At 39.1% G+C, this 18,407-nt stretch overlaps 5 protein-coding genes across 5 annotated transcripts in view; 4 read left to right on the plus strand and 1 right to left on the minus strand.

The window, feature by feature from the left end:
• LOC110064215 (snRNA-activating protein complex subunit 3-like) overlaps window positions 1-1,044 on the plus strand; it is a 10,332-nt gene extending 9,288 nt beyond the window's left edge. Inside the window, exons 10-11 of the mRNA XM_020771222.2 lie at window positions 1-17; window positions 473-1,044. The exon at window positions 1-17 is cut by the window's left edge and continues 91 nt beyond it. Of these exons, the coding sequence (XP_020626881.2) occupies window positions 1-17; window positions 473-617 (162 nt within the window). The 3' untranslated portion in view covers window positions 618-1,044. The remainder of the gene's footprint in view (window positions 18-472) is intronic.
• Window positions 1,045-1,113: 69 nt separating this feature from the next.
• On the plus strand, window positions 1,114-3,340 carry LOC110064216 (uncharacterized). Its single transcript, XM_020771223.2, has one exon. It carries the CDS (start codon window positions 1,114-1,116, stop codon window positions 1,789-1,791), a length of 678 nt encoding a protein of 225 aa, XP_020626882.1. The 3' UTR covers window positions 1,792-3,340.
• Window positions 3,341-3,552: 212 nt separating this feature from the next.
• On the plus strand, window positions 3,553-6,774 carry LOC149102336 (uncharacterized). Its single transcript, XM_089275164.1, has one exon. The coding sequence runs from the start codon at window positions 4,221-4,223 to the stop codon at window positions 4,845-4,847; it is 627 nt and encodes a 208-aa protein (XP_089131290.1). The 5' UTR covers window positions 3,553-4,220; the 3' UTR covers window positions 4,848-6,774.
• Window positions 6,775-8,239: 1,465 nt separating this feature from the next.
• Window positions 8,240-11,133, minus strand: LOC110064300 (lysM and putative peptidoglycan-binding domain-containing protein 3-like). Its single transcript, XM_020771337.2, has 2 exons — window positions 10,663-11,133; window positions 8,240-9,885 (listed from the first exon to the last, which is right to left on the minus strand). Exons 1-2 carry the CDS (start codon window positions 10,966-10,968, stop codon window positions 9,358-9,360), a joined length of 834 nt encoding a protein of 277 aa, XP_020626996.1. The 5' UTR covers window positions 10,969-11,133; the 3' UTR covers window positions 8,240-9,357.
• A 5,106-nt stretch (window positions 11,134-16,239) lies between these two features.
• The window catches only part of LOC110064187 (phospholipid-transporting ATPase ID-like), a 29,648-nt gene continuing 27,480 nt past the window's right edge, over window positions 16,240-18,407 (plus strand). The window contains exons 1-2 of the mRNA XM_089274877.1: window positions 16,240-16,401; window positions 17,573-17,741. Of these exons, the coding sequence (XP_089131003.1) occupies window positions 17,705-17,741 (37 nt within the window). The 5' untranslated portion in view covers window positions 16,240-16,401; window positions 17,573-17,704. The remainder of the gene's footprint in view (window positions 16,402-17,572; window positions 17,742-18,407) is intronic.

Here is an 18,407-nt window from a genome sequence, read left to right on the forward strand (position 1 = left end):
GATGTTTACACCGCAAAGTAAGATTACTTGTGCTCTGCTGTGGTGGGATCTTCCCTTGCCACCTCATCTATCACAATCTGCCGGGAAAATTGCATGTTGATACTTCCGAGTTCTTAACATTGAAATACTGTAACTTAATGCTATTTTCTATCTCGCTTTCGTGGTGGCCCTGTTACTAAAATAGGAAACCCTTCTGGCTTTTAGTCCAGCCGCAAGGTTATTTGATTTGGGTGGAACTTTGAAACATATTCTTTTTCATATTATTTTACCCCTTTGTTCACGACTATTTTTCTCAAGTATTAAGAGTTGCTCTTCATTGATCCTCCTTTCAATTTCCGGGTTATTAATTTTGTAACTCATGGGCTGACTCGTTCAAGCAAAGTGAAATAATTTATCTCGCTTCAAATCCTTCGACCGAAAATGAAAATTATCTTTACTAATTCTTGTCGTTTTTACTCATTGCTTATTTCAGATGGGTGACAGTGAACGATGCCTTGGCATGCGAGGAACCCTGCTTTTTCTGTGCCACCTGTTTCAAAGGTCTCCACTATTCGCCAGATGGCGAGAAAATCTGTGACTTTCAGGCTTATCCCGTTGTTGGAGACTTTGATTGGTGATCCAGTCTCGTGCTCAGGACACTAACCACGGAGTTAAACAGCTCAGGATCACGTGGAAGGTCTTGGAAACGTTAGAAGCTAACCAGTTCCTTCCCTTGATGGCAATAAGGAGGCGAACCGGAAGTGAATCTATCGATGATCAACATTGGGTCGCAAAAAGGTCATGCATCGCCTCGGACAGCAGAGCAGACGGTTGTCATTCTCCGTTTTAGAAAAGAATTCTGTTAACAGATAACAATGAGAGCATTCTCTATCTTGTTTCAGTAAGATCTCCCGTCCCTTGCCTGCTATAGCTGACGGAAAAACACTCATCCTTACTTCTTGTCTGGATGAGTCGTACAGAATACCCACACGCTAAATTTGGATTTTCCCGTCTGTTAAATGACTTAAATGTGGGGAATATTGATTAAAATTATTTCAGTTTCAACTTTCAATTTCCTTTCCTTTGTAAAGGATATCGTTTCAGCATCCGCTTAATTCTCCCCGTTTGTTGAAAATGAAAGTTATTTTTTCTTCGATTTCCTACCGACTCGCTCAGTTCAACGGCGCTATGGGTGCAGGTATTTCATCCCAAAGAATCACGGAGGAAGATCGGATGAAACGTCAAAACTTACAGAATGAACTCCGTAAGATGCAGAACAGCTTGCACGTGACGTCGACGTCTCACTATATATCTACAGAACACTACAGAAACTGGGATGTCAGGCTGCAGTACGCGTCCCTCTTTACGGGAACAATAGGTGCCGGAGCTAGTGTGGCCTCAAAATTGGCTTGGAAAATGATGGTCTCGAACATTCCTCGCCTCGCGCCCATCGTTGTTGCCACCTCCACGACTTCGCTCCTTCTAACAGCTATCGTAAATCTACCGCAGATTCAGAACACGCCGGGCAATTTATACCAGGCGCACTTTAGATCTGGGATAGAATGCCAGTACCTAGAGAGGCAGATGAAGTTCTTTTCTGAAACGGAAGTTTGGGATTCCAAAGTAGCTTGGGAGACGCTTGCCGCAAAGTACGAGAAGTTTCTCAGGGATAAGAAGGAAGTGAACAGCAAAATTAAATCTGAGAACTGGGCTTATCGTAAGGCCTTGAAGAAAATCGAGAGTAGAGACAAGGAGAAAAAGGCGAAAAGTTCATCAGAACAGGAGGTGAATCCGAGATCCTCTGTCGAGTGACTGAGATAGCTGATGATTCTGACAATATCAGGTTTGGTTGTCAGGGTACGAAAACATTCACAGAATAAACTCAACTTCCCCTTGGACGTAAATATCAAACTTGAATTCACTTCCGGATGGAAACTCAACGTAAACGGGAACTTTGACAAAATACTATTTATGATAGTTTTGCTTTCGAACGTAAATCGTATTTGTTATTCTTGCTTCCAAACTCCTTTTGCGTGATGAGTATACTGTTACACAATTTCAGGTTCATAACATAAGCCGTCTTTGCGGATTAGATTATGAAACGAGATCTATTGGAGTTTCCCCCCGCCCCCAACTCGGACCTCATATATTTTTTTCACTGTTGCATTATTGTTGTCGAAAAATTTCATAACTGACAATTTGAAAAATCTCCCCAATTTAGTCGGGGGAGAAGTACCGTTAGCGCGAGTACTCGAAATCTAGGGTTCTCCGAAAGTTTTGTTGTCATCATGGCGGAATCAAATGTTGAGCTCTGTTGCCCAGTCGGTCACAGAGATTCCAACACACTTGTCCTTTTCCGTAGCCCGGCGAGATTTTCCCAGCCGGTTGCATAGAAATTGTTTGTTCTTTATAAAGTGATCTAATCATTAGATGTTGAGTTTAGCAACAGTTGTGATCACGAAAAGCCGCTTAGAAATCGCACGCTTGATTTGCAACTTGTCCTGCTTTGAATTTACTGTTGGACGTAAAGTAATTCTAATAACATCTCCTAAGGTGGACCTTTTGTTGTCATAATCTAACTGGCTAGTATTTTTCCAAGCCCCTCAAATTTTGCGCGTTCTCTCGTCCTGACATGGAAAAATGGAGTAATAGTGGAATAATAGTCCCGGAATAAAGTACAGTATTCTTTGCGCCGCACAAGTCTGAACAAACCGGATATAAATAATTGTTCTTATTTCCTTATAAATTTTTCTCACTTCCTTAATTTCTGCCTTGTTCGCTCGGTTTTCAAAAGAGAAAATGTAACTCCTTTCACGTACCGAATGGGGCAACAAACAGGTATCTCTTCAGATGAGCGAAGCAAGCGGCAAAAATTACAGGAGATGCCAAAAAGTTTGAAAGTGAGAGCCGCATCTCACTATATAGCTGCAGAATACTACGGAAAATGGGACTCCAGCTCAGGTTTCGCTACGTCTCTCTTTTCACAGGAACGTTTTTTTGCGCTTAGTTGTGTTTTTCTCATCCTAGTTGTGTTTTCTAAGCTTAGTCGTGGAAAATGCTGATCTTAAAGAGTCCTCGCCTAGCAGCGATCTTAGTAGGAACCTCTACGACTGGTCTTCGTAAATCTGCCAATAACGATGATCCAGAATACACCGGCCAATTTAGATCGTTTCAGAAACGGAGGTTTGGGATACCAAGACATCGTGGGGGACGCTGACAGCAAAAGTACCACGAAAACCTGCATGCTCATGTACAAGAAGGAGGAGAACAGCAAGTTGAGCTGGTCTTATCGTGAATCCTTGAGGCAAATTGAAGATAGGAAAAGAGAATAAAATTGAATAAAGTGCAAAACTGGACTTGAGTTTACGAGTTACACGTATTCCTTTGATGTTTCGCTCTCTTATTATAAAGACCGCACCTTCAGACTCCAAGTTGTTTTTCTCGCCAGATCTTTTTGATCGCAGCGTCAAACGTAGATAGCAACGCAACCACTGTCTCCGAGCGAGGCTCTTGTACAATAGTTTTTAAGCCTTTAAGTTTAAGACTTGGTTCCCCTTTGCTGATTGTCTTTCCTCTCTTTAGTGTGTTGTGTTGAGCTTGTCACAACTGGAATTTCATTTTAATGCTGCTTCGTTTGAGGAAACCTTGAAGGAAAGTAAATTTTTTTTCGGTTATTAAGTTAAATGGTAAGAAGCAAATGATATCATGGGGTCTATCATTGAAATCATTATAACCTTAGACTAAACTGAGGACTGAAGCACTTTTCCGTATAGATGGATCCTTTATACCGTATATCAGGCAAATCGTGTGATCACAGTTAATAGAGGGGAATGGTTACGAAACTCGCCAAGGTTCTTTGTTATATGTTTTTGTTCTTTTTTTTGGCCTTGACCGTGCACAAAACACAGTAGCCTTTTACTACTGACCAAGGAACTAACTAATCGAAACGTTTTGGTTAAGTCTTGGACCTTCCAACATAAATCTTGGCATCTTTGTTTCTTCCTTTGATGTTTTCCGGGCTTCATAACCATCCCCCTCTATTAACTATGATGTGATCAATGTATTTGCTTCGAAACACGTCATTATCCTTCGTTCTAGTGCTGTAAATGTGAGCTAATATTTTCAGTTCTTGGTTCTTTTTTTGCGTTCAATACTACTCGTTCCTTCTGGTTTCGAAAGCAAAAATCTAGTTCCTTCGGTTTTGCACTGCTTACTGCCTCCAGTCACTTCCGATTGGCAAAATGGGCGCAGGCATTTCAGGAGAAGATCGAATGAAACGGCAAAAGTTAGGGAATGAACTCCGTACTATGCAACATAGCTTGCATGTGACAGCCAGTTCTCACTATATATCCTCAGGATACTACAGAATGTGGGATACCCGGCTTCAATACGCGTCTCTCTTCACGGGAACGTTTGGAGCCGCAGCTAGCGTGGTGGCAAAATTGGACTGGAAAGTGCTGGTCACCAACAATCCTCGCCTCGCACCGTTCTTGGTTGCCACCTCCACAACTTCGCTCCTCTTCACAGCAATCGTAAATATACCACAGATTCAAAACGCGCCCTCTAATTTGTACCAGGCGCACTTTAAATCTGGAATAGAATGCCAGTATCTTGAGAAGCAAGTGAAGTTCATTTCAGAAACCGAAGTTTGGGATTCCAAAGTAGCTTGGGAGACGCTTGCAGCAAAGTACGAGAAGTTACTGAGGGACAAGAAGGAGGTGAACAATAGGATACAGTCTGAGTTCTGGGCCTATCGTAAGGCTTTGAAGAAAATTGAGGAGAGGGAAACCGAAAAAAAGACCAAGCAAAGTGCAGAAGCGGAAAGTGCAGCTACAGACAAATCAAAACTAAGTCTTGAAGAAAGATAAGGACGGGAAAGCGCAGAGAAAATGACAGACTGACTGACTAAACTGCTCAGGCCCCGGTGATTACTTGACGAGCCCAAAGATTGTCTACGTAGGAGCGTCCGTAGGAGCTAGCTTACTGGAGAGATATTAGCAGCGACGTTTTTGAGACGCGAACGGCAGCCGGAGGAGGAATGGAGCTAATTTTAGCGCGCTTTTGACGCCATGGGATCAACTGGAAAGTCGTCGTGTTTGTATTTTAAACCAAACAGTGCTGACCAAAAAGCTGTAGTGAACACCTGGAACGAGAACTTTCAACTTCCGGTTAGCGTCCGCCCCTCAAAAGCGTGGCTGCTCAAGTTCGCTATTAGTAAATTACAATTGCAGATGAAATCTCTGGCGAGCACGCGAAGCTTTTGACAGTTACGGCAGTTTCAGTTTTCTCTGTTATCCGGGTATGGATGTTTGTATATTCAAGACGGGTTTGTAATTTTCCTAGTAATAAATTATACAGTTGCAAATCTCCAACGCTCAAACAAAACGTCCATCGAGTTTCGGCTGATCAGCGACTCAGGCCAGTCTAATTAATAAAGTTAGACTGTAGCTGAGATGGTATCAATACATGTTTTTTACAACAACTGCAGAAATTCTCTAGCGCTCATTGGCTGATTTTCATTGTCAATAAGCGGACAGACACAGGAATTTATAATTTATGCGATGCGTCAACGAGCGAGAACGGACAATTTAACAATTCGTTATCGAAAAAAACAAATTGACGTCAGTTTTTCATGCGTCCGCCCTGTTATTGACAATGAATTTCGTCATAACATTGTTAAAGCTAGTCTGCTGATCCACTTGGCTATCGCCTCGTGAATCCACAGCTACTTTGACAATTCATGATCAATAACAGGACAGACACATGAAAAACTGACTTTAATTTGTTAATTAGAAATGTGAGACTGTTTTTCCTAGCATCCAAGTATTTGCTCACCTGCTATTGTAATTAGTGATCATTACTTACCATGTTCACGCTTCTAAGTCGTTTTGTTTATTTTCCTTCATTGTTTCTAATTTTGGCATGAAAGAAATGTCAGAACCATTAAATGCGCTCATTGAGTTGCATCACGACTAACTCGGTCGCTGCGCTCACTCGTTCGTATTTCTATCTTTTCTGACACTGCTCAACTCGTGAACAAGAATCGTATGCGCGCATTTTCCACACGAATCTTCTCTTCATTTCAAACAAGCTAACGAGTCGAAAACAAGTTTTTTTAGTTTTCATTGTTAATAACGCACAGTTGGTGACTTTAAAACTGGTTTGCAAAAATCTTTTCTATCGGTAAAGCTTGGTAAATGGAGGATATATCGAAGGTAGCGAGTTTTAGCGAAGTGTCGCCCTTGACTGAAAGCAACGCCTTGTGGGTCTCGGGTGCCTTCAGGTGAGAAAATAAATATATTAAATAAATTAAACAGTGCGAGGTTCAGAAAAGGAGGCAAAACTTGAAAGATAAGCTCAAGGAGATAACATAGATTGGGATTGACGGCCACTCCTTACTACATGGCATCTGAATACTATTTAACAATTAGATTATGAGCTAGAGATTTCTATGAGGTGATAGTTCATGAGGCCGAAGGCCGAATCAACTATCGCCTCATAGAAGTCGAGAGCGAATAATCTAATTGCTTTAGTAGAATTCTAACTGAAATTAACGCAAATAACGGTTTCCAATTATTTTTCTACACATTATCGTCCTTCACGCTTTTACAACATCGCACGTATTGAACTGTCTTTGGTAAATTTGAACTTGTGTACGTGTACGCATCCATTTTTTCAATATTTTCAAGTTTTAAAGTCAAGAAACCGTTAATGTCCTTCTTTTAGTCTTCTCAGAAATTTAATTACCATTTACATCTAAACTTTCCTCCAAAACTTCGGAAAAAAAGAGAAAAACGTCGCATTTCGTGGATGACCGACAGCCACTGCACTCTAATGGCTGATAGTATACTACTAGCTCAGCCAATCAGATTGCAGCATTTGTGCATTAGTATACTAGTAGAATTCTACGAAATTTAGACGTCAAACTTCAATACGCTTTTTTCCTATAAACAAGACCTTTACGGGTGGCCACAGGTTGTGTTTTGTACGACCTTGTTCAGGCGAGTGTGGAAAGTGATCGTTGCAAAAAACTCCCCGTCTAGGAGGACCCTTGTTGGTCACGTCTTCCACGTCATGAGCTCTCCCGGCATTGATGCATCAGTTGCACTTCCAATCGGGGATAAAATGTCAGTGCTTGGAGAAGCAAGTGAAATATTTATGAACAAATTGATGTGTGGTCCTCAGACGTTGCCTGGGCGACAAAAAGTTTCTCTGGAAAAAAAAAGAGAAGTCAACAGCCTGGTGCAGTCCCAGCGATAATTAATAGGTGACCATGGGCTATCGAATGCTTCAAACGTTGTTTTAAGCTAACCAGCCGGAATACTTAAAGCTCTGTACGTTAATTTTAGGCTGAGCTATAAAATTTTTATCTGTGGTCATAGTTGGGAAACTTGAAAATGTTTAGGGCTATTTTGTCTATTCCCCGAAAACCTTAGGTCTTACTGCCTTTTCGAAAATCAGCTGACCTTTTTCTGGTAACAAAACATTTTTATCAATCCGAAAACAACAGGCACTAAATTTCTCTTATCACGAAAGTTTGAGGTGACAATTACTGATTTAAGAAAAAGAAAGGTGAAAACTCGAAAATTGGAAGAAAATGACAAGACGAAATAGACAGGAGTAATTACCACTCAATGTTGTGTACATACTTATTCTATTTATTCAATCTTCAGCTGTAACAATCCCTTTAATTGTAAATTTTGAGGGTCAATATTACCCAATGCAGTTATAAATTTATTTGCATCATGTAGCCCTATGTAGTATTCCTGTTCCCTCTGCCTAGAGTGAGGAATTGCAGCGTGCTGGGCTTTTTATTAAAAATGAAAATAATAGAATGTTTGCACTTCTGAGGCTCGATTTCTGCCGCTCTCTTGGGTCTGGTTCTCAACTCTCAAACGTCCTTTGGGGGAGGAGTGCGGGCTCCTTTCCCAAACAGCAGCTGGTAATTGAGTCTAGGTACAACCATGTTAATTTATACTCATGGGAGCAGAGAAGACTGAGCAACCCTGTAACCCATCTCTAGCTTGTGAACAAGCTCTCTTCAAGAAGAAGGTGGATGAAGAGCCTCCATCCCCTAATCTAAGAGAGCTTGCTGTAGGCTAGCATGTTATTATGGCCTCTACCACTTCTTAGCTCATCTAGTGATAGATCAAATTGCCATAAATAAGTTAAGGGTGTAACAAAGTCAATGTATATAGTTGCTGAAGTTTGCCGCAGTCACAAATGAATTATGCTTGGAAACCAAACCATCTGGACCATCTGAGTTGCTGCAAGGCAGCTAGCTGCAATTTATTTCTCAATCACTTGTTACATTTAAAGTTAGCAAGAATACAGTCAAGCTTTTCATTATGAGAGAATGGGATATAAAGATGCAAAATAATCATCGAAGTTATATAGACAACTTAAGCAGCTAGGATACTTGCACTATGAAAGAATTTGACAACAAGCTGAATTCACCAATCTCTTACAAGAAGCTACGACAGGTAAGAATCAAAGCATTCTGCTAGTTGTATTCAACAGAACTTTTACCATGGTTCTTGTGACAAATTATTGAAATGTTCAGTTATTTAGAAGTCAAATCAAAATTGAGCCATTTTCAAATCATGGTGCAGTGCAATTTTATCAGTCAAAAGAAACAGACATTAATGAGAATAGACCCTTTGCATAAATGGCACCTCAATTTGAATAACAATATTATATACATCCTAAGCCTTGTACTTGTGTTTCCAGACAAAGGATTTTTCACATGAATGTGAGGCTTAGGATGTATAAGTATTGTTATTCAAATATAGGCACCATTTATGCAAAGGGTCTATTGATGCGTAAAGTGTCTGCTAAGAAACTAGGCCCATCTCATAGCTAAACATAGCTGTTAGCACCCTCTAAAGAAGAACTGAAGTCAGTAACTACCAGTACATAGAAAAGACTTCAGACCAACCTTTCAGATTTTAAAATAAAAGAAAATTAATTCGCCTCAAATTGAGCTTTTTCAATGATAACTTTACCTGTCCTTAAAACAGTGAGGGGACAAAAGCTTGTCCTTGATGCTGTTTTAGAACCTTTCTTGCATAATGTAGCATTTTACGTATTATAATTAACAAAATTACTAGATGAAATAAATATTTTAGCAGAAGGTGGCAGACTGAACCACAAATTTGTTTCGTTGAGAATCATAAAACGTTATCAAATTGTATGTTTAATTTACTTACCATAAAATACTATATTAATTTTACTTTCAATATATCTGTACATTGACAGTTAAATCCACTTTTCACAATTATATTTCTGAAATTACTGACATCAACTGCTGTAATTCTTTCGTCTAGCCAGTTTTAAATATACTGTCAAAAGGGCCATAATATAAAAATATATTTCTGGTCATCTGCCACTTTTTCTTAGATACAAAAAGGCCACTATTCCTGGCAATAGGATACCTACAACAAACACAGTTACTATGATTCCCTTCCACCCAATGCCACAAGCAGTTCCGAGCGTCTTTTCTTGTTGTTTTCTTAATTTTATCGGGTTTATGCAATTAATTGTCAACGTCCTAGTGACTTCATCGAGATTGTTCTTTCGTAAGGGTGTAGATTTGCAAATCAGCTTGAGGTCATTGTCCATATGTTGTAGAAAACTGTTTGGTGAGTCAAGTGCAGAGCGAATGCTTACAGTTCTCACACAATCTCCATTGAGCCCACTCTCCTCGTAATCAGACTCATCATTGTCATCATTAATATCTCCTGATACAGAAGGCTGGTTTCCAGGTATTTTGATAGGCGGGGGTCTTTGTCTCTTATCAGATATTTCAGTCAATAATCCATGTGGTTGGACTGGGATTTTGATAGTCTTTAGAGCATAGAAATCTTGGTCGCTGTAAAAATTATTGACTCTCTTTATTTCAGCTACCTGTAAAATCAAATAAATTCATCAATCATTAAGTGACCAAAATCCATCTTTCCCATCATGCCTTCTTTTTCAGTTCATTTGGTAGCCCAGTTACATTTAATGTTTAGCTCAGAAGAATTTTTTTGCCCGGTTTATTCACTTGCTACACAACTTGTTTTGTATTCAAGGAAATAACATACAAAACTGGCATTGTAATTTCAACTCCCTCTTCAGTGTATGGAGATGTGATGAAACACAGTGTCTCATTTCTTTATGTACATTATTATGTAATCGACTTAGTAACTTGCACCGATTAACATAATTCAAAATTTGACTTGGTCATAATTCTATGGCCTTTTCCGTGGTTATACTCTGGTGAAACAATACAAAACATGATTCATAAGAATCACTTCATTTACTATGGTAACCTATATCAAAGAAAGTACTGAGTCATACTGTGAAGTCCGGATCGTTTTCGTATACAAGCCACAAAATGTGCGTTGATTATAAACGCAGAAACACTTGTCTACCAAGGCAAGAATTACACTTCCTGTTCAGTTTCGTAGTATTTTTCGATTTTGAAGAATACGATATAAGATTAAGCTCTTATACAATACAGTCAAATTGTTGCAGTTCATAACTACACAGTTTAACAGTTGAACACACAAAAATTGAACAGTATTTAAAGGAGATAATCCTTCAATTCCATTCTTCAATTTTGGACAATTGTAGGGAAAGGCACATGTAAGCAATACAGACGATGATACAAGTTACATTATTGTAACAATACATACGTACCGTACAGCCGTACTGTAGTGAAACACTTTGAAGTGAATCAGTTGGCAGAACATCACGATCTATAGTTTCCGTTTTCTTGGACTGATGAGGGCCCGATTTGGTCGAAGCATATGATCTCTTGTTTTTATTTCTTGGTCTTAACTCTGTCATCTCCAACGTGGAGTCTTCGATCCCCGTTTCGTCCGCCTCATCATTCCCAAATATATAGACTCTTGAAGACGAGACATTTTGTATCTCAGCAGCCGGATCATTTTCTGGCCGGCTTGAAACATAACTTGTATAGCCTCCTTTCTTCAAAAGAGACATGGCAAATGCTCCTCATTTTACAGACAATAAATAGATCATTTTGCGGGAGCCGCTAGTGATTCTTTATACTTTTACACGAAGATAAGAAATTTCTGCTATATATCGTCGTCCGCCATGTTGAACTGTAAGACACGTCACGACTATCTTCTATATTTGGAAGTCGCTAAAACGTGTTTCCGCCTGGCAGTTTCTGTCACACAATTCCACTTCCTATTTGCACATGTCACGTTATCCATGTTTGACTTTTTTCCTCAATACACGTTCCAATGGGTTTCAAACAAAAGCCAAAGACGAGGCTGCTGCTTGTAGTTGTAGCAGAAAAAAATCCCTCATCGCTTTCAGGCCAGGCCAAACCTACTGCAACCTAACATTTCAGCACAATATACCTGTATTGCAAAATGTATGTGGGTTATTGACCAAGCGTGAGGTCAAGATGGCTGGATATAGGCCTCATTTTTTTTTTTCGCGTGTGTTTATTTACCCTGACGGAGTCAAGGTCCATTAACACGCAAAAAAAAGAACGAGGCCAATGTCCAGCCATCTTGACCGAACAAGTTTGGTCGATAAAAGATTTATTAATTATTATATGGTAAAGAACACTATTTTCTTGCGGGACACAGCGGGTAATCCCGAGCGGGCAAGATAGCGCCATCTTGCCCTCTCGGGTAGCCAATCACGGTGTAGGATTCAGTTCATCTCTCCCCCTCAAGAAGTGCAATATCGATACAGTAGCCATATAATAATGCAACATATTGCACATGCTACAACGTCTGGCCAGCCTGCTGAACCGATCCAACACCTTCAACATATTACAACAGCCTGGCAGACCAAAAATTGTGCAACATGTTTTGCACAACAATGTGGAAACATGCTGGAAGGAAGTGCAAAGTATTTGCGGGGGGGGGGGGGGGGTTGATCGTTTTAAACTCTTTTAAAATTGAGAAATCGATGTCGTTTCCACATTGACGGAACGCCAATGTCAAGTTGAAAGTTTAAAAAAAACTTTTAAGAACTGAAACTGAACAATAGATCGTTAAGCAAGAACAGTGAAATACAAAATATATTACGTTAAACAAAGAGTGGCTGGAAATGTTTCTTTGCCAGTGAAGTCGCGTTTACACGGCCCTTTCGACAATAGCGGACGTTTTGATCTATTCGTCAGTTTTAGTTGTTTCAGTTTGGTTGGTTGGTTGGTTGGTTGTTTGCTTGTTTACAAGAGCTTGGCTAAGCTATGTTTGGACAGGCAGTTTTACACGGCCTTTCTGGTAAAAAGGACAGTTTTTAGCGGAGCTCCGCCGGCCCGAAGGGCCGCCGAGCGGAGCCCCATACTCATATAGGAAAGAAAAGGAAACCCGTGAGTTGATTTTCTCATGGTTATCATGGCTAGCGGTATTGCTCGTGGGCGTGTACGCACGACGACGGCGACGACAACTCGACAAGTCGTGCAACACGGCGGCCATAATTGACATAGACATGCAGCCTTGGTTTACCATGTACTTCTTTGATATTGGACATCCATGTTATGATCAATTGACAACTATCCAAACAAGGTATCCGCTGACCAGTATCAGGTGGCCATATCGCGGGCTCAAGTTTACAGCTCATCGAGGTCACGTGTTTTTTAAGTTTACCGCTGACCAAGTGCTGGTTTTTTTATTGGATCGCGGTTCATGTCAGATTAACTTTTTGAAAACAGGGCAGGATTGTTTGGAAGCCGGTTAAAACCCAGAATTAAAAGTTAACCGAATTATAACTTTTTCTCCTATACAAATGCTTTTTGCTGCTTTGTTTTGTGTATATGATGATTATTAAAACTCAAAACAGAAGGCCAAACAATATACAGAACATCTCAAAATTCTACCTTTGCCTGGGTTAGCTTAATCGGGCTATGAACAACCCGGCCCGGGAGCTACGCTTTTAGGCTGGCCTAAATCTATATATTAATCTATTCGTCAGGTTTTTTTCGTTCGCTTGTTCGTTTGTTTGTTTGTTTGTTTGTTTACAAGCTGTTAAGCTACGTACTTCTGTCCTGATGTTGCGCTTGCAAGATAATTTCATGAAACGACTAGCCAATGGGCACACTATACTAGAAAAAGGAAATCTCTGCTACTCTTAGGGGAATTACACCCGAATCTTTTTGATACTCGATGAAAGAAAAAATATAAAAATAATAGCTTTATCAAGTCATGATGTCCTCTTTCACAGCTTCAAATCTATTGTGCTCTTATTTCTTTATTCTCCTTCACTGTAAATCTTAAAACTCAAAAGTCCTAAATTCTCTGGGCTCTTTCACTTTAAGCTTACCAACGGCCTAAAAACAAAATGAGAAAACTAGCGCATGAAAAACTTAGCATTCACTTGCCCTTAAGGTACCTATCATTTTGGAAAGTCCCCTGGTTCAAATAATTTTGTCAAGTGTAATGGTCTGAGGGGTCAACCGTCAACTTTGTTTTTAAAACTGAGCGTGACGTGACCAACATTCCGTACTTTTCTTGTTCAATTCTTTTCAGAGCAACAAAGACCAAGATGCAATTAAAGCAAAGTGATGAGTTGATGACAAAATCCAGATGTTCATCAGCGGCGGGGGACTACCGCAAAACACGATCCGACCGACACAGTCTATTAATATCAAAGAGATTACCAAGAAAAAAAACGAATATAACTGAGAAGGGAAAAAGTTAGACCGCCTATCTATATAATAGCTTAACATTGGTTACGTATCGTTAGTATTCGAGTTAACTTTGCTTCCAAAGTAATTGAAAGTAAAGTTAATTGATTATTACTTTGGAATGATCAGATGGAATATTGTCATTAGTTAGTTTCAGTTGATTTGGAGCTAGCTGTGTGCAGTTGTTAATAAAATATTGTCACAAAAATATTATAAGCAACAAGATAATTCTATATCGTAATATTTATGTTAAAACGTCTGTTGCGCTAACCAAATAAGCGGTGAAAACAGTATCTCGTGTAACTCAGTAGTCCCAGTGCAAAAACATTTCAGGTTTATTAGAGAGCCCAAAAATAAGGCAGTTTAAGCTCTGATCCAAAGTGAAATTCAGATTTCCTTAGAAAGATCTTGTTAAGAGAGTAGCTCTTATGTAATTGGACGAATTTTTTTTCCGTCGCCCATAGCTAGCCACTCTTGTGAGAATGTTTAAGCAAGCAACCGCGAACGATGGTCCTGCTGGTATACGTTGACTTCGGCTTCGGTTTGGTCAACCGAAATACAGTATACCTTAAAAAAATCATCCTATGTTGTGTCGGTCTCTACTCTTGTTAAAGCTGAATTTAAACAGTGGTGAACGCCCTCATGTTATCTTAAGATAGACTTGTGTTCGGTTTGTAAATCTTCCCAGTCGATCACAGAGGCATACTCTGATTATCACTCTTGACTCCGGTACCCAATGTAAATCCAAGATGGCGGAAGCCCTAGCAATGGGCTAAAATAGGCCCTTTGCAGCTGGGGTTACATGACCCAATTTTTGCTAAAAAGAATATGGAAAGAGCATATCGAAAATACCAAAATGGCCATGTTTGAAGCCCCTGGCATCAAAGAGTAAGTTTATACGACAGGTTGAATTTTTAGAAAATTTAGAGGATATCAACGGAAAATGTTGCTGGAGAACAACGTCTTGCTCTCCAACCACTTTTTCCATACAAATCTTTTTAATTTTTTCATAGTTAATAGAGAAAAAAAGCATACAACAAGAAACTTTGGCGAGTTTCGTAACCATCCCCGTCTATTAACTATGAAAAAATTAAAAACGTTTGTTCTCTTTTTTGGCCTTGATTGTTCACAAAACACAGTAGTTGTTTACTACTGAACGAGGAACTAGCCAATAGAAATGTTTTGATTACGTACCTCAAGCATAGTGCATGAACGCAAAACAGAAGATTGTGCACGGTCGTGGACCTTCCAAAATATATTGTCATCTTTGTTTGCTGCTTTGATGTTTGCCGGGCTTCATAACCATTTACCCTCTATTAACTTGGCCATATTGATATTTTTGACATGCTTTTTCCATTCCTGGCATTCTTTAAGTCATAGCCCATAATTTGTATGAAAAGTGGGTCACGTGATGGTATAGCTGTAAAGGGCTTATTTTACATATTTCTCATCCACGTGACCCCAGACGGTGATACAAGTTAAAGCACAGCGTTAACAACGAACAATCGTCAGTGAGTTGTTGTTGCATAAACTTCAATCATTGAATGTGAGAAAATACCTTTACTTCATATTAAAGAAGTTCTGGAGTAATTTCGTCGTTCATGCAGACAAATATAAATTGCTTGCAAGTCAATTGTGCGTCGTTTGTTGCAAAGCTGTCTTTACGTTATGACAGTAGATTATGACAATAGAAAGTCAAAATTACCACCATTTCAGAACTAACCGCTATCACCGCTACACTTTGCAACTTCGAAACTGCCAATGATTATGAAAAATATATATTTGTCCTTTCCTGTGCCTCTAAGCGATATCTTTGCGTGGGTCTTGAAACGTCAGTTAATATCGTATGAGGAGAATAATGTTAGTCGACAAGAAAAGTTGAAACTTCTTTCAACGTGATAAGCATTGCATTATGCTAATCAGACACACAAGAAAAAACGTGCACAGGAAGGTAATTAGTTGTTCCGTTCAGAACTGTGACTTTAACACTACGGACTAAAACTGTGAAATACTGATTGAGAAATACAGATTAATTTAACTTGCTCGTATGAATAGTGCTTGATTATTTCTCTGTTAAAATGAATTTCTAAGTTTTGGAAATAATTAATATTAAAATATTAAACCTGTTTGTCTCAGTCCAACGGTGAAAATGATACAAAAGATATAAAAATAAATAAATAAATATATACTTTAGGTTTTGCCAAAAAAAAATTATATTGACTGCATGTGAAAGATTTTATCGGCACTGAAGGCCATGCTGCAAGCTGGATTAATACGCTTGCAATGATTTCTTATCTCGTTGTAATTTCAAGTTTTCCTTTGCTGGTTTATTAATATTTATTGCATGGTGATTTGTATCGACTTCAACTGACTCCAGTCTCTCTTCGCCGGCAGTACATTCCTCACCACTCGCTTCAGTTTGATTCTCAGTTTGATTCTATTCATTCAATTCAATGGCCATGCTGGAGCGAAAGTCTTCCTCAATATTTTTCAAGTGTCAGTGGTTAGTCGACATAAATCATCATGTCAACACAGAATTGAATATTTTAAATTAAAACTAAATAACTATCACCTGCGAAATCCCAGAATTCTTGATGTTCTCTGTTACCGTGGCTGACCGAAGTTAAAACATTCTATCTTGTTTTAGAACCGATCGACAAAAATTTCTAAGGATGTTGTGGTTGAGTCGTCGAGTGAAATTAAATGGCTATGAATCGGTCTGACAGATGTCGACGAAGGACGAGTGAGCGGCAAGTCATTTAAAGGTAAATTTTTTTTTCTCTTGCCTAGATACCGTTTTAAATTTTTATACTGAATTGACCTAAGTTTACATTTATGAGATGGATTATTGATCACGACTACCCGCATTTTAGAAATTCTTCACTTGTTTTACTGTTGCTACAGCGATGAACTTACAACAGAGCCATGCAAACGAATTTCACGCGTTCAGTTAGTCCAAAGCGCGTATATCGATCACGCGTATGGAGGTTTTGGGTTGTGTTATGTCCATATTACAACCTCTTGTGCAAGCTAAAACTTATAATGAATAAAACTGTCAAGCAGTATCAATTATTACATCTCTGAGTTTGCCAATAACTTGAATTCAGGTGAATTTTGGTTTAAAGCAGACTTGCGCTGAGGCAGAATGTATAAAAATACTTCAAATGTTTCAGTTTCATTACGTATTTGTAATGTAATCGCTGCCTCGGCTATTGCTTCAGACGTTTGATGTTTTATACAGCTTTTCGGGTTATAGTTTCTTGCTTAACTCGAAGTTTCATCGAGTCTCTTCAATTGCCATATAACCCGCTGAGGAGAGGAAATCGTTAAAAAAGCTGACAGATTCAGTGTCAACACAAACCCACTGTTTGCTCTAGCCCACTTCATGATGAATTACAATAAGGTATCTGTCAACCATGTCAACCCGTCCGGCAAAACACCGAATTTACACCGACCTGTGCTGGGTCTCAGTTTTACTATCCTGACTTTAGAAACAGTTGTTTAAGAACTGACTGAGTTTCATGAAAGGGACATTGCAGGGTCAGTGCCGAAAATCCGTCAGATAATAACTCAAAGAAGAATTGAAAAACTGTCAGTCCCTTTAAAAATTTAAGTTATATATATTTCTTTTCATTGGAAAATTAGCTCTTTGTTCTGTCTAAATGAAATTTCAATTCCACGCAAAATGATTCAAGCTTCTATAACAAGCCTGATATCCCTATATCATTAAAAATCCATAATAAGTCTGCCCCTTGAAACTTCAACTTTTCAGAACAAGTTTCCTCTCTATCGACCTTCCCTCTGACTCTCTTCAGCAAAGGATAAGAGTTTCACGCTCGTCGTAAAATCATACAGGGAGTAATTTTGAGCATTTTGTACGTGTTACTGAGCACAGAACCCTAAACAAATCAATTACGCTTGTTACTATTGTTGTAGGTGGGCTAGTCCTCAGTCGAGCTTATCAAACTGCTCTTGGAAAAGTTGACTGAGATGCAAGTCTCATTCTTGGGTGCTTAGCCAAAAATCATAGTGTGGATTAAGAAGGTGGAAAAGACGGTCTCATAGATCATGAAGTCAAGAACTGCTACTGTTTCTGTCAAACAAGGTAATCTACACCCAAACGTGTCAGCCCTTTTCATTGTTCATCTGGACTTCATATGTTGACAAACACGAAAGAGATTTTGATTTTTAATAAGACTTACCAAATAATAAATCCAACAAATAAATAATAAATGTTAATGGAGCTGTAGCTATTCTTTGATAGTTGTAAATACTATAGCTTTTGAGACTAATTGTTGTAAATTAGAATTAGATAACCCAATCTGCACGTTTTAGCATTATTTACCATTATCATCATCATCATCATCATCATCATCATCATCATCATAGCTATTACAAGTTCATCGGTTCACTGTCAAGTGTTACCCACGTGAAGTAAAGCCTTCACTATTCCTGTTACTACCATAAGTCTGGTGCGCATCTAAGGTCCGGTTCATACGTCGCATTTCTGCCGTGTGGAATTCAATTCAATGAATTAAATTCGACAGAAATTCGACTTCTGATTCGGCTGCCGCATTTCTGCCGCACGTTCGACTGGTCATGTCGCATTATCCGACAGAAATGCGACACCGATTCAGACGTCGAATTTCTGCCGTGTCGAATCTAATGCATACATCATGTTAATGTATGAACATGCGTAAATGTTTTCCCGCCAAAGAAAAAGAAGAAACTTGGCCATTCTCGACCCAATACAACCTGCACATATTGCAAC

This window comes from Orbicella faveolata, unplaced genomic scaffold, assembly GCF_042242905.1.
Source record: "Orbicella faveolata isolate gen_17 unplaced genomic scaffold, um_ofav_v1 contig_36, whole genome shotgun sequence".
NCBI lineage: Eukaryota > Metazoa > Cnidaria > Anthozoa > Scleractinia > Merulinidae > Orbicella > Orbicella faveolata.